Source organism: Myotis daubentonii, chromosome 9 (genome assembly GCF_963259705.1).
Source record: "Myotis daubentonii chromosome 9, mMyoDau2.1, whole genome shotgun sequence".
Classification (NCBI taxonomy): Eukaryota; Metazoa; Chordata; class Mammalia; order Chiroptera; family Vespertilionidae; genus Myotis; species Myotis daubentonii.
In genome coordinates, this window is record NC_081848.1 from 50,597,139 (window position 1) to 50,623,068 (window position 25,930).

At 39.6% G+C, this 25,930-nt stretch overlaps 1 protein-coding gene across 7 annotated transcripts in view; it reads left to right on the top strand.

The window, feature by feature from the left end:
* Positions 1 to 7,138: 7,138 nt before the first annotated feature.
* Positions 7,139 to 25,930, top strand: part of USP47 (ubiquitin specific peptidase 47) — a 99,078-nt gene continuing 80,286 nt past the window's right edge. For all 7 annotated transcript variants that reach the window (XM_059708921.1, XM_059708924.1, XM_059708925.1 and 4 more), the window contains exon 1: positions 7,139 to 7,513. In XM_059708921.1, the coding sequence (XP_059564904.1) occupies positions 7,475 to 7,513 (39 nt within the window). In that variant the 5' untranslated portion in view covers positions 7,139 to 7,474. The remainder of the gene's footprint in view (positions 7,514 to 25,930) is intronic.

Genomic DNA, 25,930 nt, shown 5'->3' on the forward strand with positions numbered 1-25,930 from the left:
TCTTAAAATATAAAATAAAAGAAAGAAGTACTTTTATTAAAATGAACATTTTAAAATACACATTTTATTGTATATAAGTTTTAGATTTGCAGAAAAGTTACTAAGATAGAACAGAGTACCCCTCCTGGGTTCCTCCATTGTCAACATCTTACATGACCATCTACAGTTGTCAAAACTAAGAAGCTGACATTGAAACATTATTAGTAAGCAAATTACAGATTTTATTTGAATTTTACCAGTTTTTCCATTAATGTTCTCTTTTTGTATCAGGATCCAATTCAGTATACCACATGGCATTTACTTTCCATATCTTCCCAGTTTCCTCTTGTCTGTGACAATTTCTCTTTCATTGTTTTGTTTGTTTGTTTGTTGCTGTTGTTGTGTTAGCTTAACTGTCTTGAGGAATAATAGCCAGGTATCCCATAGAACAGCGGTTCTCAACCTGTGGGTCGCAACCCCTTTGGGGGTTGAGCAACCCTTTCACAGGGGTTGCCTAAGATCATCGGAAAACACGTATATAATTACATATTGGTTTTGTGATTAATCACTATGCTTTAATTATGTTCAATTTGTAACAATAAAAATACATCCTGCATATCAGATATTTACATTATGATTCATAACAGTAGCAAAATTACAGTTATGAAGTAGCAATAAAAATAATTTTATGGTTGGGGGTCACCACAACATGAGGAACTGTAGTAAAGGGTCGCGGCATTAGGAAGGTTGAGAACCACTGCCATAGAATGTTTCCCAATCTGGTTTTATGTAATGTATTTTTCATGTTTTGATTGGAGTTATATTGTGAACATTTTAAAGTGAAGTGAAAAAGAATCCAAAATAATTTATAAGGAAAAGCAACAAGCCTCTGATCTACACCAGTACTAGCATCTTTAAAATGGGAATCTCACCTTAAAAAGGTCATTAATTAAAAAAAAATTCATTAAGCATCTACTATGTGCCAGGCACTGTTCTTTATTCAACAAGTATTTAAAAGAACCTGCTATATGCCAGGTATTGTTAGGTCTGCATAGTGCAGCTCATTCTAGCCCTGGGATAATTATAGCCAGTATATGTTGATTGTTTAATATTTGTTTAATAGGCACAGAGGATATACATTAATGACAATCAGCTTAGACTGAATGTCTATGTAAGTTCTCTCTGAAGTGGTAACATTTGAGAGGCCCCAATGACAAGATGGAACTAGAAAAGAACAACTAGAAAAGAGCAATCAAGATATAGTGGGTGAGTCATTGTTGTAAAAGGAAGAGTGATAGATAAGATGAGCAAGCTAGACAGGCTAGATTACATTGGATTTTACAGGCTATGGTTAGGAATATGGGTTTTAAAAAGATGCTGTATGAGTGTGAATTGTTGGAGGATAATAGTAGAAGCCAGGAGCCCAGTTAGGAAACAATTGCATTATAATATTTCTAGAGGCCCAATGCATGAAATTTGTGCAAAGGGCTTGGCCCTTGCAGCCCCAGCTTTGTCTGGAAGGTTGTCCGGGTGGTCATTCTGCCATTCGATTTGCATATTATGCTTTTATTATTATAGACTAGTAGCCTGGTGCACAAAATTCGTGCACATTGAAAGGGAATTAAATAGAGGAACGTAATTTGTACTCACTATCTAATATCAATAATATGTGAGCGTGAGGCAGTCCGCATTTCTGAAATTCAATGACATGAATTTTAGCTAGTACTTTGCCAAATAAATGGAATTTACAGCTATCATTTAAAAGAGTATTCAGCCTGACCAGTTTGGCTCAGTGGATAGAGTGTCGGCCTGTGGACTCAAGGGTCCCGGGTTCAATTCCAGTCAAGGGCATGTGCCTTGGTTGTGGGCACATCCCCGGTGGGGAGTGTGCAGGAGGCAGCTGATTGGTTTTTCTCGCTCATCGATGTTTCTGACTCCTTTCCCTCTCCCTTCCTCTCTGTAAAAAAAATCAATAAAATATATTTTAAAAATAAAATAAAATAAAAGAGCATTCAGCTTCATATTAAAAACTCTGGCTACCAAGTCAGGTCTGTTTTCAACTTTTTGCCAGCATTGAAAATTGTTTGCAATATCTGCCCATTTGGGGTTGCACGTCATGGTTATGAATAAATCGGGCTTGCCATACCTCATTACAATTGCCATAGCATCCTGATATCGCTGCTGCATATTTCTGGGACTGCCCTCAAAAGATGATGGAAGTATTATCATCTTACCAATCGGCACATTGTCCTTTTCAGATCTAGATTTGAGATAATCCATCAAACCACTATATTTTTCAACTCTCAACTTAGATTGGTTTGCTTTGATGAAATTTATCTGATTGGCCTCCATTTTTTTATACGAATCCACAAAAAACTGTTGAGTTAATTTTCCTGCATTTAAAATAGGATTAAACATGTCCCGCACAGACAGATGAAATCCATAATACTGCATTTGTGTGACTCATGTCTTTACATTTTGTCTAGTATTATTGTCTATTACACTGTTGTCTCTGAGTCTTAATGCAATATCTGTTCCCCAGCCTTTTTCACCATGTGGGAAAAGAATAGGATATGTCATTGCATCTAATGTAGAAAACAGGATATTGATTTGTTTCATTTTAGTGGCATTTGGATTATTGGGATCTGGTTTACAATGAATGAGCAAGTCCCTTTCAAAAGGAGGTTCTCCATCTTCATTTCTAAATATGACAGCAACCTCGGTTACACGGGGAGAATTATATCTACCCGGGTCACTGTTACGATCGTATTTAATCGCCATTGTTACTTCTGTGGGAGCAATACCTTTTGCTGCTGCTTCAGATTGGGCTTTCTTTTATACCTCATGTAGCATCTTGTACGATTTTGTTAATTCACTTATTTCTTGCATGAGGTTTTTGATGTTGATCATGAGTCTTTCTGAGCAGCCCTGGTTTTCTGGCATTGCTAATCTTTTACTTGTAGCTTTGGCTGTATCCAAAATATAGAGTTGACCAAACTTCTGAGAAACACCATCAGAAGGATGTAAAGTTCCAGTACGGTGATAAACTTGTCCGTGTATTCTAAAACAGCATGGCCCATATCCTGATCATGATGCAATATTTGCACCCATGGAAGCAAAAGCAAAAGAACTATTTATGGAATCAATATTTTCTATGAAATTTTTACTGTCAGAATCTTTGTTTGTCATTAATCTTTTTAAATATGCCGGGTAATCTGGAAAATATATATCATTTAGACAGACTTTCCCTTTGTCACAACATCGAGTAAATTTCCCATTGGATGGTTTTTCATACGAGAAATTTAGTGATAGGCAAAATTCACATCGAACAGTTATTCCACCACAACTATGTTCGAGGATTGCATCCTCATGTACTCCATTTTTGCTGAGAAGGCAGTTCCTACCGGTATTGGTAGTACTTGTTGATGACTGTTCTCTCGACATATTCTGTCGTCGCCACCACCATCTTTCAACTTTAAAGGCACGCTGGTCTTTAGACATTTTCTGTTGATAACACCGGTGTTTTTGGCATCAGAGCGGCGTTTTTCCAGTAGCTGGTGTTTAGATACACCCTGTCGCAAGCGCCGCCTTCTTTCAAGATCAGACGCACGCTGCTCTGCAGACACTTTCTGTTGATAACGCTGGCATCTTTCGGAAGCTGAGCTACGTTGTATCAACAGTTGTTCTTTAGACATAGTCCCACCTCTCTACTGTTGCGGTCTGAGATGCAGATGAATGTGAGTCCTGTCTATCAGGCTGCTGAGAGCTGTCTGACCAATGGCTGATTCTGGCTGATTCTGTGGGGGTGGGACTTCCTCCTCCGTGCTGTCAGTTTCCACAGCTGTGATGAGAAAGCTGGGGTGACAGAGGGAGCCGAGCCCTCCAAGCTGCCCTCTCTCTCTTGCTCTGTTCTATGTTCAGCAGTCTCCTGCTCTGCCAAGTCCTCCAAAGCTCCGCTATCCGCCGGCAAAGTCTCAGGAGTCCGCAGGCGTGGCTAGGCTTCGGTGGCCGCGCCTCCCGACCCAGGAAAGTCCTGGGAGCCTGCGGCCGGGCCACCATTGCCTCCTGGGGCGCTTGACACCTGTGTTTGCAAATTAAACGCCATCTTTGTCGGGTAATTTGCATAGTCACTCAGATTGGCTGGTGGGTGTGGCTTGTGGGCGTGGCTTGAGTGTAGCAGAGGGACAGTTAATTTGCATGTTTCTCTCTTATTATATAGGATAGGCAAGATAAGCTGATTATTAGAATGCGATGGGCAGCAGTGGACATAAAGAAAAGTGGTTGGATTGGAATATATTTCAGAGGAGGAAGCAACAGCATTTATCAATAAGTTGAATATAAGATGAAAAATCTCTACTTTTTCCCTTGATAAACTAGATTGCACCATCCATTTAGTTTATCAAGGTGTGGTAGGCTTGAGATTCAAATGTTTTGCTCAGGTCAACTTAAATTTGAGGTATTTAGAGTAATCAAAAAGGTCGATGAATATATGAGTTTGGAGTCTATGGGAGAGGTCAGGGTTGGAGTCAAAATACAACTATAAAATAAACACATATATATTTAGTATCAGTAACTTCATTTACTAGGGAGAGCAGCCACACACCTCTATTTGTTCATTTATTTGTTAATCAGTGAATGCAGTTATATTCTCTTTCCAGAAATACTTACTGTATACCCATCAACCTATCAGAGTCTAGTACAGTTATGCCACTGGCCTCTAAAGAGAAGAGTGTGTAACTAGAGAATGTGGGTCATGGGAAGAAAATACTATTACTTTTAAAAAATATAGTGGATCATGGAAAGGAAATATTATAACTTTTAAAAATATTTATATTTTTCTAAGAACAGAAATAAAATATTTTACAAATATTTAATATATAGACTTACACTGGCATGTCATTATTAGAGTGAAAAGTGCAAATTATGCAATGTGGAGAATAATTTAGGAATTTCTTTATTTTCTTTCCTTTCAATATATTGTGATATATTGCAGTTTATGTGTTCTGGGCTAAGCAGATTTCCCAATGACATTATTATTTCATTGCACTAACCCCCACTAAAATGAAAGTAGCTAAAAAAGATTTTGGGAAAGAAAACATAAGTTGGAGATCATAATGCAAGCATAAGAAAAAATGACAAGAATAGAGATGACATGTCTACTTCTAGCATGAGCTCTAAAGAAGTCATCTTATTAAGTAGTGGAGATGACATTTTGAAATCAGAGATTTGGAAACATTTCATTACGTGATTTTGATGCAAAAATAATGTATGTATTCTACCCAAGGCTGGAACTACCATGAGACAAGTGAGGCATTCACCTTGGGTGTACAATTTAAGGGAGCCCCCAAAACGCAGTAATCAAGATGACCATTTTAAAAAGTCAAAATTAGCCCTGGCCGGTTTGCCTCAGTGGATAGAGCGACGGCCTGTGGACTCAAGGGTCCCAGGTTCCATTCTGGTCAGGGGCACGTACCTTGGTTATGGGCACATCCCCAGTAGGGGGCGTGCAGGAGGCAGCTGATCGATGTTTCTAACTCCATCTCTCTCCCTTCTTCTCTGTAAAAAATCAATAAAATATATTAAAAAAATAAAAAGTCAAAATTAATGCAAAAATCTGTGATGAACAAAATATCAAAATTTTATAGACAAGATTAGTACCTTTAAAAAAAGCATACATGTACACTAAAACTTGAAGACAATTTTCTAGCCTATTTAAAAATCCTCCGAGCAATGATTCCAGAGAGTTTTGAACCCATTTGTTAAGAATATAAAAATGCAACATCTTCTGGCTGACAACAGGGAAAATAGAGAGTTACTAGTTTAATGTCTACAAAAACTTTCCATGATTGGTGGATGGAAGTGATAAAAATGGAAACGCATTAGGAAGAGCAGCTAAGGATAACGATGTATTTCTTCCATTAGGATCTACTTATCTTTGTGAGTTATCTTTTTCAGCTTATGACGGCCATTAAAATGAAGAACAGAAATAACCTGAAGATTGAATCAGACATTTTAATAACTTTCACAAGATATTAAAGATTTTTACAAACATTGAACCCTAGTCAATCATATTGCTTTCACTAGATATTTTTACTGAGAGTAACAAGGGTTTTTCTACCATTCATCTAAAAATAACTCTTACAGTTACTTTAAATGTTTGTTTCATCTTTATCTTATCCTTTTTAAATTAAAAAATCATACCCAACAGGACGTGCATGTGACTTACATGAGTATATAGGCTTTTTTTGTTTTTTTTCCCTATTTGGTAATAGAGTGCAATCAAAAACAGTTTGGAGGAGCACGGGTAGAGGTAGGAAATGCTGTGGGTGTTGGGAACGAGGCAGGCTCATATCATCTCCGCGTGCTGTCCAGTCACTGTATCCACGGGGGTCTTCATGACGGACACCCCACTCAGTCTTCATAAAGGAAGTATTTTTTTAAATTAAATCTATTGGGGTGACATTGGTTAGTAAAAGGAAAGTTTTGAGGAATGAGTAGGATTTGGAAAAATAACTATGGCACCATGCTTACTGCTAGAGGAGAGGCAAGTCCTCTAAAAACATTGTAAACGTGGATCATAGGCTCGAACCGCAGCCCTACTGCCTGCAGCCATTTCAGCCCCAGGCGTGAACCTGCTGCAGAAGGAAGTAGCTTTAAAGGCTGCGGGGGAATGCGGCTGCAATGGAGGGGTGTGTGTGTGGGGGGCCCACCGCTGAGGCCAGGGCTGTGGCCTCCCCTAGCGGGAGCCGGCCCCTTGTCCTTCCAGCCTGGCCGTCGGGAGGGTGGGGAGAGGGGAGAGAAAACAGCCCTTTCTGCTTCGGGCCGTGTTGAGGTCGGGGTGTCGGGAGGTAACCCGGGGTGCTTTCTCTTCCCGGCCGAGGCCAGGGCACGTGCCGAGGGGTGACGTTCAGGCGCTTTCCTCTCCCGCCAGGAGAGCAGCATCGGCGGTGCGATCGCGGAAGGAAGAGACGTTGGGCGCCAGGGTCTCCCCGGTGGGCAGGGAGGACGGGGAGCCGGGGAGCGCTCGGAGGACTCGGAGGAGGCCTGGTCTCTCCTCCGCCGGCAGAGGGAGCGCCGAGGAGGACGGCCCGGAACCCCGCTCAGGAAAAGCGTCCGCATGGCCGCGCCACCAATTCGGTGCCCCTCGGGGCTGGGGAAGACCTGAAGTCATCAAACACAGGCGACAGCTGCCTCATCACCGCGGGCGCCAGGCGCCGGGCTCGCAGCCCCACGGCCCGAATTCTCGCGAGAGCGGCCGCCGCCATTTTTCCATTGATAGCCGCGGGCTGGGGGAGGGGCCGACAGCTACGGCGACGGCGGCGGCAGCCGAGCGGCGGGTCGGTGTCTGCGCGCTGGTGTCAGGCCCAGGCTGAGGCCTCCGCGGTGGCAGGAGCGCGGGCGGCGGAGAGCATGACTGCCGCTGCCGTTCTCTCCTGAGCCGCCGCACCTCCCCACTCCCCCGGCAGGGCGGAGCGGAGCGGCCGGAGTCTGAGCGATGGTGCCCGGAGAGGAGAACCAACTGGTCCCGAAAGAGGTGAGGGGCCGCCCAGCGCAGGAGGCTACTAGGCCCGAGGCCTGCGGCCGCTGGAGGTAGCGCAGGCCCGGGCGAGGGGCGGGCTGCGGGCGCAGCCGGTGTGCAGGCCCAGCTCGGGTGCGGGCCCGGGTGTGGGGCCTGGAGGAGGTGTGGGGGGGTGGCGGGGAGGCGGCGGCGGCCGGGGGCTGCCTGGGGGTGGGAGGGGGGCGGCGAGCAGTTGGGAGACCCGACTGGATCCCGGGGGCCGAGGAAGGTAGAGACCTCCCCCCCTCCCCCCGGGGTGTGGGGCTGGACACATAAAGCAGCGAACCGGGAGGAGTCCGGTCCCGCTTTGGGGGAGAGGGTGGCCTTTGAAGTACTTACGGAACCTGTCGAGCCAAGGCCGGTAATTTCAAAGAAAAAAAAAATTTTTGGAGCAGTTGTTGACGGGCCCGGCGGGGTGGCGGTGCTTCTGGTTTTGACAGTGGCGGTGGGTCACTTTCCGGGCTTGTGAAAGCGACACCCGACCCGAGGCGGGTGGGAGGGCAGCGTGAGCCCGAGACTTGCAGGAGCTGCTGTTGCTCGGCGGTGCGGTTGGCGGTCTACGCGGGGCCCGGGAGGCGCGTGGGGAAGTCGGAGACAGGACCTCGCGGGAAGGTGTAGAGGTCGCTTCCACCGCCCTCTGCTATGGAGAGCGGAGCCCCTGTTGGTTCCGTTGGGCTGGGTGTGCCCGTTGGGGTGACTTCTTAAATTCTTAAAAGCGGGTGATGTGAGAAGCCTCGAGTTCTTGGCTGCGCTTGAATCGTAGAAAATGTAATGCACTGGCCAGGGAGTTTCAGCATACGAATAGTATGTCTTGTTGTCTTTATTCATGTTTTCTGCAGATACCAACGTGTGTTTTTTAACTGGTTACACGTCAGCCTACGGCTGTGGGTGTTTCTTGCTCATATTCTTACGTAGAGGCAGGTGTCTGTTGAAATTAAGTTGCTCCGCAGTAGGGTCTTGGTATTTATGAGTAACCATTAAATTGTGTGTGTGTGTGTGTGTGTGTGTGTTTTGTTGTTGCCTTTTTTAGTTGCTTCGTAGCAATTTGTTACCACTTGAAGCAGGCCCTGGTGATCATGGAAATTATGTGTCTAGGACAGAAATTTTTTCCCCCTAATTTTGTGACCATTAGCAAATATAATATAAGTGGAACTCTGCTTTAAGAAAAGCCAACATTAGATTTATTTCCCTAGTAATGTGATGTGTAGAAAACATGAAAACTGATACTGTAATGCATTTTTTTCCCCTTTCGGATTTTAAAGGTTAAAAATGCCTCTCCTTTAAGACTAACTCTCTTACTAAGGCTTGAAGTTTACCCCAACTTTTTTTCTACTTTTTCTGGACCATATGCCTTTATTTTCTGTTCCCTACATTCATCTTCAGTCTTTTCTTTTATCCTGGCTCATCTCATGATTTCTGGAAGCATGCACAGTACTCTCAGATCTTAAGACTGTCACTTGAACTCCTTGCCTTTTTTTAGCTAGCTAACTAGTTCTTTCTTTTTTTGATGGCCATATTCCTTGAATTTTTCCTTCCTTCCTTCCTTCCTTCCTTCCTTCCTTCCTTCCTTCCTTCCTTCCTTCCTTCCTTCCTTCCTTCTTGCATTTGATACTTAAAAAGAATACACTCCTTGATTTTAGTAAACAGTACTTTTCTGGTCTCTTTTTCTACCTGTTTGTCCTGTCTGCCCACTCATTTAGTCAATGCCTTTCTCTTCTGTGTCCTTAATTATCACTTTTGTCTGGTATTTATCATCTCCTCTCTTGTCCTTTTTAAGTAGGAGTAGAATCATACAGTGCTAAAGCTGAGAGAGCACAGTGATCGTCCAGTAACTTACACCTCTTCCTTCACTTTACAGATGAGAAAATTAGGGCCAGAGGATTGAGAATGACTTGTTCAGGGTCACATAATGAGTAAATGACAGAAGTGGGGCTAGAACAGACAATCCCTTGATTACACTCTATTTTACAGGTCCGCCAAGTATCAAAGAAGCTCTATAAGAATAGTTTGTAGCTCTCTTAAATACAGTTACTATGTGAAAATAACAAAATTTAAAAATGTCTTTCTTTTGTTCTAATGGCGAATTAGAGAATTCTTGTTGCTAGTTTTTATAGAGAACCTCTGACCCCTACTAGATTTAGATTTTGGTTAAGTGTGTGCATTCATGCATGTTGAATGAGTAATATATTATTCTGGTCCCTGAAGCTCAAGGACAAATGTACCTAAGGGTTGCTGAAGAAGACAGCTTAGTGTAGTACAGGGCTTGACAAACTGCTTGACACGGGTCAAATCCAGCACACAGTCTGTTTTCGTATGGCCCCTGCGTTAAGAATGATTCTTACATTTTCAAATTGTTGAAACAATCAAAAGAATACTCTGTGACATATGGAAATACATGAAATTCAAATTTCAGTATTCGTAATTCAGGGTGTGTTTTTTTTGGAATGTAGCCATGATACTCCCTTCCCTCCCCCCCCCCTCCCCCCAAGTGCTAGTATTTACCATTGTCTATGGCTACAACAGAGTCGAGTAGTTGTTACAGTTGCAGTATGCAGGATAAATTTGAAACTACTTAGCTTGATATTCAAGGCCTAGTACAGTTTGATTCTGGCCACAACCTGCCCTTTCAGCTTAGCTCTTCTCCCATGAAACAAGTTTTTAATGCAGCCAAACAGGTTTCTAACATGCTTTTCATTTCTCCCTCTGCTATTCTCTCTTTCCTACTTCTCTCTACCTGTTCAGAACTTTCAAACACATTTTTCCCCCTACAAGTACCTCAGATCTTTATTCTAAAAAGCTTTTTCTCAACATTTTAACCTTAGGGTTTCTCCTTCTTAGAAGACCTTTGTATGTGAATAAAATTAATTTGGCAATGAACAAATAATGCTTTGTGATGTCTGTTATGGTCTCAAACTGTAATATACATTTCATATATTATGTATGCATTTCTTGGCAGCAGAGATCTTTATATGTTTCTCTCTGTTGTCTTGTACTTATTATAGGTCTAGGACAGTGCCCTTCCTGGAGCAGGTATTCAGTAATGTTCATTGATGTGGTTACAGAGTTGTATGGAAACTTAAAATTCTAATTGATTACCCCTGCTTGGATGTTTACCACAGAGTCCTTAGCAAGCTGTTTTCCAGCCTTTGCTTGAATACCTTCATGACTAATCTCTCACAATATCTTTGGCTTAGAAGAAATCTCTTAAGTTTTTGAATTGAGAGAAGTCTTGATCTCTATTGTGGCCATCTTTTGATAGTTGCCTCTGGACAAGAGAGAAATCTTTAATCATTTTCCATAGGATGCCTTCTTTTCGTTGATGAAGGTAGAGGATGAGAGCAGGAGGGCAAACCCTCTCTGTTCTACAGTCTGAGCATCTCAGTTCTTGAATTGTTTCTCAGTTGCTCTCTTTTAGACATATTCAGTGTTTTTAGTATTCCTCCTAAATTATTGTGCACAGAGAAGAGCAGAGAGAGTGTGGTCTGTTCATTGTGGTTAACAGTAAAGCCTTTCACCTCATTTTTTCACTCTACTATATATCTTTGAATTATTGTATATTGACACAGGCTTTGAGATCTCTTGCTTTTAATATCTTCACAATTTGTATTTATTGCTTTGTTGTTTTTATTCTGTTTCCTTATATGGATTTATGATATTAATATTTATTTAGTATTCATTGTGCATATTGTTATACTTTGCCATATAGGGTAAATTTAGGAGAAATACAGAAATTTCATTCTTCCCTCAAGTGTCTTTTTTTGTTGTTGTTAATCCTCACCCAAGAATATTTTTCCATTGATTTTTAGAGAGAGTGGAAGGGAGGGAGAGAAATAGATATATTGATTGGTTGCCTCCTGCAACCTTGACAGGGGATGGGGGGTGCAACCTTGATGGGCCTATCTTCTACCCACTGATCCAAACCAGCCAGGGTGCTCAAGTATCTTATAGTATAACCAGAGGCCCAATACACAAAATCCGTGCAAGGGTAGGCCTTCATAGCCCCGGCTGCTAGGGCTCTCGCAGCCCTCAGCTCCAGCTGCTGGGGCCCTTGCAGCCCAGGCTGCCTCCTGCCCGCCCCCCCCCCCCCAACACACACACACACACACACACACACACACACACGTGCGCACGCGCGCGCCTGTGCTGCCCTCATCCACCACCACACACCCCGGGGTTCCACAGAGGACCCCCTGATTGATCGCCCCACAGAGGGTGGCCTGGGCCTCCCTCTTTGGGTGATCGCAGAGCCCCCCTGTCACCCCCCACCCACATTGATTGCCCCGGCTGGTGGCCTGGGCCGCCCTCTGCGGGGCCATCATGAGGCCATGGCTGGGCCCTGACGAATTGCATCGCACCTGCCTTGGCTGGCCTGGCACCAGTGGATGTCATAGTGTGGTCGTCGGGACAGTTGTTCCACTGTTCCATTGTTCAGTTGATTTGCATATTATGCTTTTATTATTAATAGATTAGGGATAAGGTGAATATTTACTAATGCTTTTAAAATAATACTTTTCACTGCAACACTTAAAGGGGTGTCTCAGGAGTATATAAATGTAGAGAAGATGGAAAAATGAAAGAAAAAGAATGCAGTTCCATATCTCAGTGTTGCTTTTTCTGCTTCTCTTTTCCATGTAATAAACAAAACTTCTGCCTGGAACTAATGATAATAGTAGTAATAACCAATATTTACTAAGCATTTATTATATATCAGATACTATTGTATGTGCTTTGTATGTATTAAACCATTTGAGCTTCACAGTGACCTCACAACTATATATGGGCCATTGATATTGAGAGCCCCCCAAAATCATTGAAACAACTTGTTTTTCATCTCTGTTGTGTGGTTTTGTTTTTGTAAAATCATCAGTATCTATTCTGGAGCATGTCAAATAAATGCTATTTTAATATTATTTCTCCTAATTAAGTTACTTGAGAAAATGTACTGCAGTAGTCATTCTTGTTTTTGGTGGTTCTTTTAAACTAGTCTTTTTTCTTAAATTTGGGGTATTGATTCTCCTTTATAGTAAGAGGCAAGTATGTGAGGTAATACTAATTAGTGGTTTACATAAATTGAAGTGTTTAATATAAGTCATTAGTATTTCACTTATCATTGGAAATACTTATTTAATAAAGTGAACAAAACTGAATGCAGAGTTGTATGTGATTCCAATTTGTCATGGAAAAAATAAACTCTTTAGGGTTATATGCATTGAAAAATTTAGAAGGAATACTCTAAAATATTAACAATTGCTGTTTCTGGATATCTGGATTATTGGGGTATCTATAATAATAAAAGGGTAATATGCTAATTAGACCAGACATCCTTCCAGATGTCCTTCCGGACGAAGCTGGGGCTGCCAGGGAAACCTGGATCCTGGGTGCCTGCCGGCAGCCGGAGGGAAGCCAGTACCAGTAGCTGGGGGAAGGAAGGCCTACTCCTGCACGAATTTCATGCATTGGGCCTCTAGTATTTATATATTTCAATAGTGAGCCATGTACATTACTAAAAAAAAGAAATTTAGGTAATCTGATTGTAGTTTATGAGATAGTTATTTATATAGAGTTATTTATATAGAAATGTATTGCTTAGTGTGGGTAATATTAATCTCATCTATCTTTTCTCCCTGTACTCACATCGTCCTCCAACATAATTCTTTCTTTGTATTCTCTTATTCATTTAGTGTCATCATCATCTATTTATTTGCTTACAGTAGGAGCATTTTTTTGACTCCTCCGTTTTCCTTTTTCATATATATACTATAGGTGGTTCATCACTTGGAAAATATCTCTTGTACCCTTACCTTTCTATCCATGGCTCTGAGTCTATCTCTTTTCTCACTCAAATGTAGCTCTTGTAATGGTCTCTCTGCTTCCAAGCTCTTCTCTTTCCTACCCATCCTTCTCACAACTGCCATAATTATTTTCTAAAACAGATGACATTAAGATTACCTGCTTTAAAGTTTATATTTAGTACCCTCCATTGGAAATTGAACAATGGGTGCTATTTATACACACTACTATGTGCCAGACGCTATACTAAACAGTTTACATATAGTATCTCATTAAATTTCTATAACAGCCTTTTAAAATAGCTACTTTTCACTGTTTATTTGTGGATAAAGACAGTAAGGCTTAGAGAGGTTAAGTAACTGGCTTAAAGTTGTATAGTTGTTTAATTTTAAGTTCATGTGGCCTTCACCAGTTGGAAAGTCTATATTCTAGTCTTGATTGATTTCTTAAATTTAATTTTTATCAAAGTTATACATGTACACATTTAAAAGTTGAAAGGATCTATAGGACTAAACAAAAACTATAACTCTCTGCCTCTATTTCAGGCTCTCCAGAAGCAATTACTTTCAACTCATGCTTTTGATATTTAGCTCCTTATCTTAAAATAGCATGCTAATAGTTTTCTTTCTTGATTTTTCATTTTAAGGAACTATTTACTGACTTCCCACAGAGGAAGAAATGGTTTACCACTATCCCCACCCACACAAAGACACACTTCTCAACCCTCTCAATATTGTCATATTCAAATTGTTTGGATACATCAGTACTCACAGTTTATATCAATGAGACTTTCAACTATTCATAGTTGAGCCATGTAGTTTACTGTGATTGTTTTCCCTGAGTTAATATTTTTATAAATTTGCTTTTGTTTGTTTTTTTAGATAAATATTAATTTAGCCAAGTGATTCTCAACTGGGGGCAACATAGAGGACACTTGGCAATGTTAGGTAGGTGGGGGGAGGGCAGAGTGTGCTACTGATATCTAGTGAGCAGAAGCCAGCCATGCTGCCAAATTTCATTCTACACGGCACAGGACAGCCCCCACAACTAAGAATTATGTGCCCTAAAATGTCATTAGTGTTACAGTTGAGAAATCCTGGTTTAACCGTAACTCTCTTCTCAAGTGTATACAATTCCGTACTACATCCAGACCTACCAGTTTTTTGTTTGAATTTCCTTGAATTCCTGCTGTTGCCTCTACTGTCGTCTTATCTTCTCAGGTCTCTCTTGTTTTGGAGCTGCTGGTTCTATATCTGATGTCTTCATCTTTCTTTGCTTACCTTCTCATTTTTTGAAGGACCACTTTCAATAGCTTTCTGGATGGGATATAATTTTTTCAAGACCACATGTCTGAAAATGTTGTTTCTATCCCCTTGCTTTATAAAGTGTTTGGCTGGGCACAGAATTCTCCATCAGAAATAATTTGAAAACATTGGTTCATTGTCTTTTTTTTTCTCTCTCTCAGTGTTGCAGTTGGGATATCAGGTGTCTAAAATTCTTTTTCACTAAACTTTTTTTTTTCTGGAAGCTTGGATAATCTTTTTACTTAGAGTTATGAAATTTCTGTAGTATGTGCCTTGGAATAGGTCTGTTTTTAATCCATTCCTGCTGGGTTCAGGGTAATATTATCCAATCTTGAATGTATGTCATCAGTTCCGAGAAATTTCCTTAAATAATTTTTTTCCCCTTTGTTTTCTGTGTTCTCTCTTGAATCCCTATTGGTGTTAGGCCTACAGAGTGGTTCCTCTAATTTTGTCTGTTTTCATCTATTTTCTATTTCTTTCTCCCCTCCCACCCCCCCTGTTTTCTGGGAAATGGTTCTCAACTTTATCTTCCAGTTCTACTAATGTTTTATTTCTGCTATCAAGTTTAATTTTCAAGCACTATTTTTTTTCTGGAAATAGTTTTAAATTATATCCTATTTTTGTTTTATGGTGCAGTGTCTTTCTTTTTCTGAGGAAATTATTGGTCGTTTTCTTTTCTGCATAGTCTCTCTTTTCTCCAAATTTCCTTCTGTTTGATTGCTTTGAGTTTTGTCTTCCTATTGGGGGCTTTCCTTGGATGTTTGGTGATCCTTGGAAGTCAACACTTACTTAAGAGAAGTACCTTAAAAAGCTGAATGGACACAGACAACAGTATGGTGGTTGCCAGAGTGAAGGGGGGGCGGCTAGTATAGGTAAAGCGGGTCAAATATATGGTGATGGAAGATTTGACTTTGGGTATTGGGCACACAATGCAATATACAGGTGGTATACCATAGAATTGTACACTTGAAACCTACATAATCTTATTAACCAACTAGAGGCCCAGTGCATGAATTTGTGCATGGGTGAGGTCCGGCCAGCCTGCCCCGATTGGGGCTAATCGGCCGGGCCGGCCGGGGGAGGGGATGCAGGAGGTTGGCCGGCCAGCCCTGCCCCCAATCAGGATTGGGCGGGGGCAACCAGGGCCGGGGCCAGCGTGGGGAGCAGCTGCAGGAGGTTGGCTGGCTGGCCTCGTCCCCTGGTTGAACTGCTAGTTGAACTCACGGTGGAAGGGACAATTTGCATATTAGGCTTTTATTATATAGGATGTCACCCCCAAAAATTTAATTGAAAAAAAAAAGCTGAATGTAAGTTATGCCAGTAGGTGATTATGGTTTCTCCTGTAGGTTGATATGTCTGGATAATTTCCTTGCAGACTCCCAATGACATATCTTTTCTCTTGTGCTGGATTGATTTCGCAGAAAAGGTGTTTGGTCTTTTCCCAAAGGGTAAAAGCTTGGGATCTGAGTAGGAAAAGGGTATGTGGGTTTCATCATAAAGTATCAAAGTACACTTTTATTTAATTTCCCCGGTGTTCAGTATAGCCCTCCTCAAATTCAGTTGAACCTGGTGTCCTCTAGTCCAGAGATAACCTCTTTTATGCTCTCCAGTCTTTTGCCAGGGAGGGTCCAAGAGTAGAACAGAGGATCTGGGGTTATTTTAAGCAGACTGCAGTCTGTTCTAGTTTGAACTCCACCCTTATCCCAGCCTATCTGAAACTGCCATTCTTGAGCCGTTTAGGTTATTTTTTTCTTTTTAATTTTTTTATGGAAGAGATGCAAGAAGAATACAGCATTCCCATATAACCTTCACCAAGCTGGTTCTTCTGTTATAACGTCTAATGAAAAGTAAGAGATTAACCTTACTATAATACTATTAACTATACTACAAAATTTATTCAGATTTTATTAGTTCTTCCACTAATTTGTTATTGTTTCAAGAACCAAATTCAGGATCCCACATTGAATTTAGTTGTCAAATCAGGTTAGTTTCCCTTTATTTGTGACCATTTCTTAGTTTTTTTTCCTTTTCATGACCTTGACACTTTTGAACAATACTGATCAGTTATTTTGTAGAATGACCCTCAATTTGTATTTGTCTAGTTTGTATTCGTGATTAGATTGAGGTTATGAATTAAAGAGGGATGTCACAGACGTGTCCTTCTCAGTACACCATTCGGAGATGGTGGGGAGATATGATGCTGATATGGACTACTGGGGATGTTAACCTTGATCACTTGGTTAATTAAGGTAGTGTCTGCTAGATTTCTTCATTGTATAGTTACTATTTTCCTCCTTACTAAATACTTTGAGACCATGCAGATATCCTGTTTCTGCTTAAATTTATGCCCATTAATTTTAGCATCCTTATTGCTGTTGTGTTCTAGTAGCGATTTTTATTTCCCTCATTATTTCTACAATAATTAATTGGAAGTCTGTGAGGAAGAGTTGTCCTTTCTCCCCCGTTGATTATTTATATCAGTTTAGACTTAACAGGTATTTATTTTATTCTTTGGATTGTAACACAATACTGTTGTTGTTGTTGTTGTTATTATTATTATTATTATTATTTTCTCAAACTGTTTCAATCTTGACCAAGGGGAGCTCTTTCTGATTGGCATCTGTGGTCATTCTTTCTTTTTGAGCACTCCTTACAAGTGTTACCAAATAATGTTTCAGCTTCATCTTTTATTTTCCCTGCCTCAACCCTGGAACCTACCACATTTCCAAGGATTTTAGTGGTATTTTGGTATAAATGTAAAGTGATAAAACCAGGTGTCTTTGGTTTTCCTCTAGGCTAGTAATGTAGGATTCAGCTTTTTCAGGTATAACAGTCATTATCACCTGTTCTGCTTTCCAGCTTCTAAAATTGTTTCTGGTTTATGATATTTTAAAGAATTTCTTTACTCTTGTCTCAGAGATATTTGGAGAAATTTCAGAGCTAAATGCTTATATTCAATCTATTCTCTTTAACCAGAAATTCCTAACTTAATGTTTTGATGTCCTGCCCCAAGCTAATTTTGTTTTAGACACATTTGACTACATTAGTTACTGTTTCCAGATGTGCTATATGCCTTCATTTGTCACTGCTGCTCCCTTGCCCTGTATGAATAATAGGAATTTGTTTTTATTAACCAATTTTTAAACAGGTAAACTTTGATTGTACATGAAAACTACTACTTAAGTACGTAAGTACATTCTTAGGATTCTTGCCTCTTTTTTATTTTCCACTTTTTGGATTAGTCACATGAATTTTTTGTATCTTAGTGCCCAGGTACTGTAATTTTTTTGCCAAAATGAAGGGGAGAGGGTTAGTACATTTCTAGAATACTAGTGTACTATCGTAACCCAAATTGGAAAGAAAAGATTATATCAAAAATAGGGGGTTGTGAAAACATAGCATTAAATATAGATTTAAATACCTATTGTAAATTAAGGTTCTAGGAGATAACTACTTTTAAAACTGATTCATTGGGCCCTGACCAGTTTGGCTCAGTGGATAGAGTGTCGGCCTGCAGACTGAAAGGTTCCAGGTTCGGTTCCAGTCAAGGGCATGTACCTTGGTTGCAGGCACATCCCCAGTAGGGGGTGTGCAGGAGGCAGCTCATCGATGTTTCTAACTCCCTATCTCTTTCCCTTCCTCTCTGTAAAAAATCAATAAAATATATTAAAAAAAATAATAAAACTGATTCATTGGTATTAAGGACCTTCTTCAGTTCAGGCAACATGTTTAGGTGACATGAAATGCAGAGGCATGTTCTTCTGTGAGATTTATTACACAGATTTTAAAGTGTTTGGCCCAGGTATTGCTGGCTTAATTAGTTTTGTACAAATATTCTGCATTGTTAAAAAGCCTTTGGCAAAATCATTGTGTTGGCAGTGATGGCAAATGATTGCAAAATGATGTGATCTTTTACATCAAGATTCTTAAAGAGCACATATATTTTTGAACTTATTTTCATTGGTGTAGTGTTTTGTTTTGTTTTGTTTAATGGAGCTCAACCGAACCAGGCATATTTAAAGTAACCATGGATATGAATGTTTTCATTTACATAAAACTGTTGCTACAACCCATTTTTGAGAGAGTACTGTTTTAATGAAAATGACTAAAATAAATGTATTGAATATTGATGATTTTTAAAAAACCATACTCTTAAAAATTCTCTTACTTTTACAAGAAACCTTTCCTGATGCTCCTCTTTCAACCTGATCACATTTTCCTAGCCTTAAAATATACCACTGTACTTTTCGGCATTTAAGAAATTATGATGCCCCTTTATTATAAGTTACTTGTTACTTACGTGAATGCCTTTATTAGATAAGAAGCTATTCAAAGTCAGGACAGCCAGAGTACCTGGGTTCAAATACCAGTTTTGTGACCTTGGGCAAGTTACTTCTCAGGACCTTAGTTAAATGAGATACTAGTAACTACCTCCTAGGGTGGTTGGGAACACTAACTGAGTTAATACATGTGAAGTGTCTTCCACATAATAAGCACTCCATATATGTTAGCTCCTCATTAGTGTGACTACCTTCATTACTGTTATTACCTTTGTGGGGCTTCAGAACGAGTCACCCAAAATGTGCCTCTGTGGGATGAGAATTGTTTTGAGCTAATGGCAACTTTAGCTGCAGGCTCAAAAGAAACTTCTGTCCCTCCCTTAACTACCTACAAGAATTTGCATTAGGGCCCTTGCCCATAATAAGGGATTATCAGAAATAACCTCTTATGACCTATCTGTAGGATAGGGCAAACTACTAATTACTGAACATGTGCTCTCCCTTCAACTACCTTCTGAAATCTCAAGATGCTTTACCTCATTCCTAGATCAGAATGTGATATATACCCATTTTCCCTTTCTGTCTTTGAACCTGTTATTCATGTGGTCTCTGAGTCTCTCATGTACGTGGGGTTCCCATACATACGTATGTATTAAATTTGGCTCTTTTCTCTTGCTAATCTGCTTCATGTCTATTTGATTATTAGACCAGCCGAAAGAACCTAAGGAAAATTTCTTTTTCTCTCACACCTTTATTCTACCAGTATATTCTCCCTAGAGAACAGTGCAATGTGCTCTACATTGTTGTCCAATAAATATTTATTGATTAAATGAAAATGAAGTCATAATGAGACATTTGTAATTAGCCTAGTTATGAATAACAGGAAAGGAGCAAAGGGAAGGCCAAATATTATAGGATGTCATTTGGGCAGCTTTGTTAGGAAGCTGCAGCTTCACACTCCCTAGGGAGCCACCGGTCCATCCCCCCCCCCCCCCCCGCAGATTGCTAGGGGAAGGGACTGGACAGGAGGGAGAATAGACACATGGCCAGTAAAGATGGGGTGATATAGGGAAATTGCTTGCTATCATTCACACCTAAGAACAGAGGTCATTAGCCAGATTGGACATGGCTACTACAAGCACAGGGAGATTTGGGATACTTAATTCCCTGAACAAAGAAGTTCGCTCTCTTGGCTCTTGGCATGTTGTGCTTGACTCCTGGCTTGCAGGGCTCTCTCATAGACCCAGCCACGTGGATCCACACATACCATGGACTAATGGACTACAACTAGCCTGATGCCGAACTGGACCTGGCTGCAACATGGAACGGAAACTCTGGACACTGGCTTTGCTTTTAGCTTTACTGAATCCCCAGCTGCCCTTCTTCCAGGACACTTCAGAAACACAGACATACAATTCCAAGCAAATAAAAATCTTTCATTCTCATGTGCAAGTCTCAGAAAATTCTTTTTCTTAAAAATATTGTAAGGACTCCACCCCTAACACTCAGTGGGGTAGATAATATCCCAACTTCCTGATAATAATTTTTTAGTTATTAAATATGCTACTTGAAGTTACAGTTCCAATTATGACTTTTCAGCTAAACATCCTTATGTGCATAGCACAAATCCTAAACAGTTGGCTTAATTTAGGGGATTCCGTGAGAAAGTAACATTTAACTAGGTCCCAAAGATGACTTGATTGCCATGTAAAAAAGGATGTCAGTCCTGGCCAGATGGTTCATTTGGTTGGAGTGTCCATTCCCTGTCAGGGCACATTACCTGGGTTGCAGGTCCAATCCACGGACGGGGCACTTATGGGAGAACCCAGTGGATGTTTTCAGTCTTTCTTTCTTTCTTTCTTTCTTTCTTTCTTTCTTTCTTTCTTTCTTTCTTTCTTTCTTTCTTTCTTTCTTTCTTTCTTTCTTTCTTTCTTTCTCTCTCTCTCTCTCTCTCTCTCTCTCTCTCTCTCTCTCTCTCTCATATTAATAAACATATCTTTGGGTGAGGATAAAAAAAAGGGTCAGAGGTTTTAGTTAGAAGGAATAACATTTAAAACAAAATTTGTAATGCATTTTAAGAACTAGCAAAAGTTTAGTGCAGATGCTTAGGGTGCTGGGATTGAGTGAGAAGATAGTTCTGGCATATTGTGTCTCAAAATTCTGAAGGATTTGTATACCTATAAGGAGTTCAGATTTTTATTATGTAAACATTAGGGGGCAAGGAAATGTTTTTTTCCTCTCCCTAAACAAGTTAACAATTTGTTTATAATTGTTATAAAGTTTAATTGCTGAAATTTGTTCATTGAAACATTTTACTTACATGAATGTTTATGTCCTAAATTATTATTAAAAATTTACACACAAATGAAAATGGGAGAAGTGGATATTTGATAATACTTTATTCTCTCACCTATTTTTCTTTTTTATTTGCAGTCATATAATTAGGTACTTTTTGTTTTTTAAGAATAAAAATTTCCCATCATAATTCACCTTAATCTCATTCTCCACATGTGAGTTGTGCTGGCAGGATATCATTTGGCATAATTGTTACATATTTGATATGGATAACATATAGGTCAGAGTCCAACTAAATAGGCCTTATTTGCCTTCTTTAGTGCCAGTAGCTGCACTCTGGGAGTGCAGATCTGTTTGGAAGTCCCAAGCAATTTCTCACACTTGATGCTAGAAGGGAAGCTTTTGCAAGTGAGAAATTCAGTGTATTTAGGATTTTTATTGACAGCCACAGTTTTAAGCTTGTCACGATGTGGTTCCTTCAACCTTTTCAGAGTGACTTTTGTAGCTGGTTGCTTTCTGCTGATCTTTTTGCAGGCATTCATCTTGGAGGAGCCATAATAGAGAGACCTCCCTGTTACCCCCTCTTCTTTTTGAAAGAAGCTCAATAGGCTAGAGGTGGCACCGGTGCTATAAAAGGATGACTCTAGTGGTGGCTGCAGCAAAGGCAGCATCTGAAAACACCACAAGGAATGTTTTTAATTAGGGATTAATGAAATCTTCCCAAGGATATTCCCAATGCTCCAAGTAAAATTGACTTTAATATTTAACTAAGAGGAGCTCTTGATTTCAGCTAGTTCCAGGCTGGATTAGAAAGTGGAATTTTTGTATGACTCATGAAAGATATGTATTGCTTTAGTAAATATAAATAAACTATGAATTTATATACATTTCTCTCATTTTATAGATATTAAATGTCTACCCTTTTATGTCGTTAGGTATTTTAATTTGATTTCCTTTAATTTTAGGTTTGCACCAAATTGTATAAAATATTATTTTCTTTATAGTACTTTGAGGTATTGAAAGGGAATTGGTAAAAAAAAAAAAAAAAATTAAATACCTAACAATGAAATTTCTTATTAAAAGACATCTGCAAATTTCTTATTAAAAGACATTAAAGCAATAGTAATTGCTTTAATTTTGACATTTTTAAATTCATGTGTCTTGAAATATTTACCATAAACATAATATAAATATAATTTTAAGAATTCTAAGAAAAATAGACATGATCCAGAAAATGTATCTACAATTCAGTAATATGATTTAACACTGGAAAGGTAGTAGTAAGGTATTATAGTCCCCTTAATTTTAAGTGAGGAAATCATCCTATATAATAAAAGGGTAATATGCAAATTGACCCTAATGGCAGAACAGCCGCTGGACCAGTCACTATGAGGTGCATTGACCACCTCTCAGTCCCTTTCCCTGGTCGGCAGGCTCTGATCGCCTGATAGCAAATGGGGAACCGGGGGTAGGTGGTGCCAGGCCAAGGCCCCCGCCCCGCTGGTCCCCCCATACACACAGGATGACCCGTGGTGGGGGCAGGGCCAGCGAGCGGGCAGGAACAGCTGGCCTCTTGGTCCTTTCCCCTGGCCATCAGGTGCTGATCACCCAATGGCAAAAGGGGAACTGGGGGGGTGGGGGGTGGCGACAGGGGGCGGGGCCAGCTGTAGGCAGCCAGGGAAGATGGCCCTGATAGCAGGCCAGGCCTAGGGACCATACCCGCACACGAATTTTGTGTGCTGGGCCTCTAGTAGACTATAAAAGTGTTTCAACTTACTCAAGGTCTCAGGTAGTGAAAGCTAGAATGAAGAAGAAGGTGGCTGGAGCATCATCCTGTACACCAAAAAGTTGCAGGTTTGATCTTGGTTGGGGTGAGTACATGAGGCAAATGATCAATGTTTCTCTCAAAGAGCGTACCAAAATTACAGCAACTAATCCATGTTTCTCTCTCTCCCCCTCTTTCCTGCTCATTCTTTCTCCCTCCTTGATCCCTCCCCCTTCATCTCTCTAAAATCCTTGGGTGAGTCAACTTTACTAAGGTATAATTTATAGACAGTAAAATTTGCCCTTTTAAGGATTACAGTTTTATGAATTTTGACAAACTTATACATTGTAGCCCTGGCCAAGTGGCTCAGTTGATTGGAGCATCATACCATGGTCCAGAAGGTTGTGAGTTCAATTCCTGGCCATGGCATGACTTAGTTGTGGGTTCAGTCCCCAAGTAGGGGAGGCAACTGATCAATGTTTCTCTCTCATTGATGTTTCTCTCTCTCTCTCTCTCTCTCTCTCTCTCTCTCTCTCTCTCTCTCTCTCTCTCTCTCTCTCTCTTTCCTTCTCAAAATCAAAAACATTCTCGGGGGAGGATTAGAAAAACAAACAAACTTATTCATTGTATAACCATAGCCACAGTCAAGATACAGAATATCTCCATCACTTTAAAAAAAGTTTTCTCATGACCCTTGTAGTCAGCTCATTTCTTTACATCCAGCCCTTGCAACCACTGATGTGTTTTCTGCCCTCATATTTTGCCTTTTCCAGAATATTATATACTGGAATTCATATAGTATGTAGCATTTTGAGTCTGATTTCTTTCAACTGGCATAAAACAGATTCATCTATGTTATTGCATGTATCATCAGTCTTTTTATTGCTGAATGCCACAATTTCTTTATCCGTTCACCAGCTGATAGACATTTGGGTTGTTTACAATTTTTGGTGATTCTGAATAAAGCTGCTACAGATATTTGTGTATAGTTTTTTGGGTGGCCATGTCTTCATATGGTAAATGAATGTTTAACTTTGTAAGAAACTGCCGAACTCTTTTCTGAGGTAGCTGTACCATTTTGCACTGCAGTCATCAGTGTATGAGCATTGTCGTTACTGTACATTGTTGGTACTTGAGAATGTAAGGTGTTTTTTTTTTTTTTCAGTTTAGTTTAACTTTTAATGATATAATTAGGGTGTAATGATATCTCTCTGTGGTTTTAATTTGCACTTCTCTAAAGTCTAATGATATAGAGCATCTTTTTGTGTGCTTAAGGTTTTTTTTATTAAGCCTGATTAAAAAGCATACCTTATGAAAGTATTACATGGTTGAAGTTTTGCTAGAAAAAGATAGGAGAGAAAAGTGCCTATTCTCAAGGAGTTTATGATTTCCATAGGGAAAACTGGTAATTATTTAAAAGATAATGTGGCGATAATTTTGGTAGGCTCTTTGAGAGAGAGGTTTACATATTAACTGGTTTGGTTGAAAAGACAATGGTTTGGGAATCAGAAAACTCATTAGTTTGACTTTGCCCTAGTTGCTTACTCTTTCTGGGCCTTTCTTTTTTTATCTCTTTCATCGTTGTAATAAGGGAGCTGGACCATGGTGATAAAGTATGAGGTGTGTCCCTAAATTATAAATCTACATAAACTTTTTAGTAGTAGTTTTTTCTCTACTTTTTTGGTAGTAGGTTTTTAAACTTGTGAGAAGGCCATGGCAAGTGCAATCAGAAAACAAATTAGGTATGTGCAGATTTTTCATCTGATGAAATTTATATTATCCAAAAACAATTATCTTTTGAAATTTTAAATAATATAAAGTATATATAAATATAATATGTATGTATAAACATAGTTGAGGATTGTAGATTTCTTAGATCTGTTATAAGGATAGTAACTGATAATTATATAATAATAACTTTTATATGGTATTATATTATACTTTATGGAGCATTTCAAGTGACTCTTTTGATCTTCAAAAAATCTCTTTGTGATGCCTGAGAGTCACAGATAAGTGACTTGCATAGGATTACACAGAAAAAAAAAAAATAGCCAGCCACCTTAACCTGAGAGTTCTTAGTCTAGATCTTTTGCCTCTGCAGTATATTGCTCTTTACACTGTAGCTTACTCCAATAGGAAATAAAGTTTTTAAATAGTTTTAAATAACCTTAACATTTTTAGTTGTATAATTTCATGTTTAGAGTATTATAAGAAAGTGATATACTTATATTTAAATTATTATCCATGCTTCTAAATAAAGAGCATGGTTACAGCTTCTTTGATTTAGTAATAATGAAGAACATTCAAGACCTTTAAACAAATCAGTTGTTTCACAAGCTGAGTCACTACTTAAAGAAGAAAACTTAGCTGTAATGAAATATAAATATAACAGGAATAGTAAAGGGCATATTATTTCTCTTCCTGAGAGCAGTTTGTTTAGTTTCTAAGTTTAGATACCTACGGTACATTATTAGTGGGTTACCCTTTACCAGTAGTAAAACTACTATTAAAAAGAATAAGACAAAAGCGGGAAGAGTGTTAGGATAGAAATGAGAGGAAAATATTGTTATAATTTTAATGCCACAAATATGTCAGCATTATAAAGTCACTTATTTTTTTTTAATATATATATATTTTTATTATTGATTTTTTACAGAGAGAAAGGGAGAAGGATAGAGAGTTAGAAACATCGATGAGAGAGTAACATCGATCTGCTGCCTCCCGCACACCCCCTACTGGGGATGTGCCCACAACCAAGGCACATGCCCCCGACCGGAATTGAACCTGGGACCTTTCAGTCCACAGGCTGACACTTTATCCACTGAGCCAAACCAGTTAGGGCATAAAGTCACTTATTTCTTTGAGTGCTCTTTCAGGCCCACCCCCTTTCTCCTTTTCTTCTAGGACTTGGATTACACAAGTGTTAGATTCCTTTTTTATAGTCTTACAGGTGCTTGAG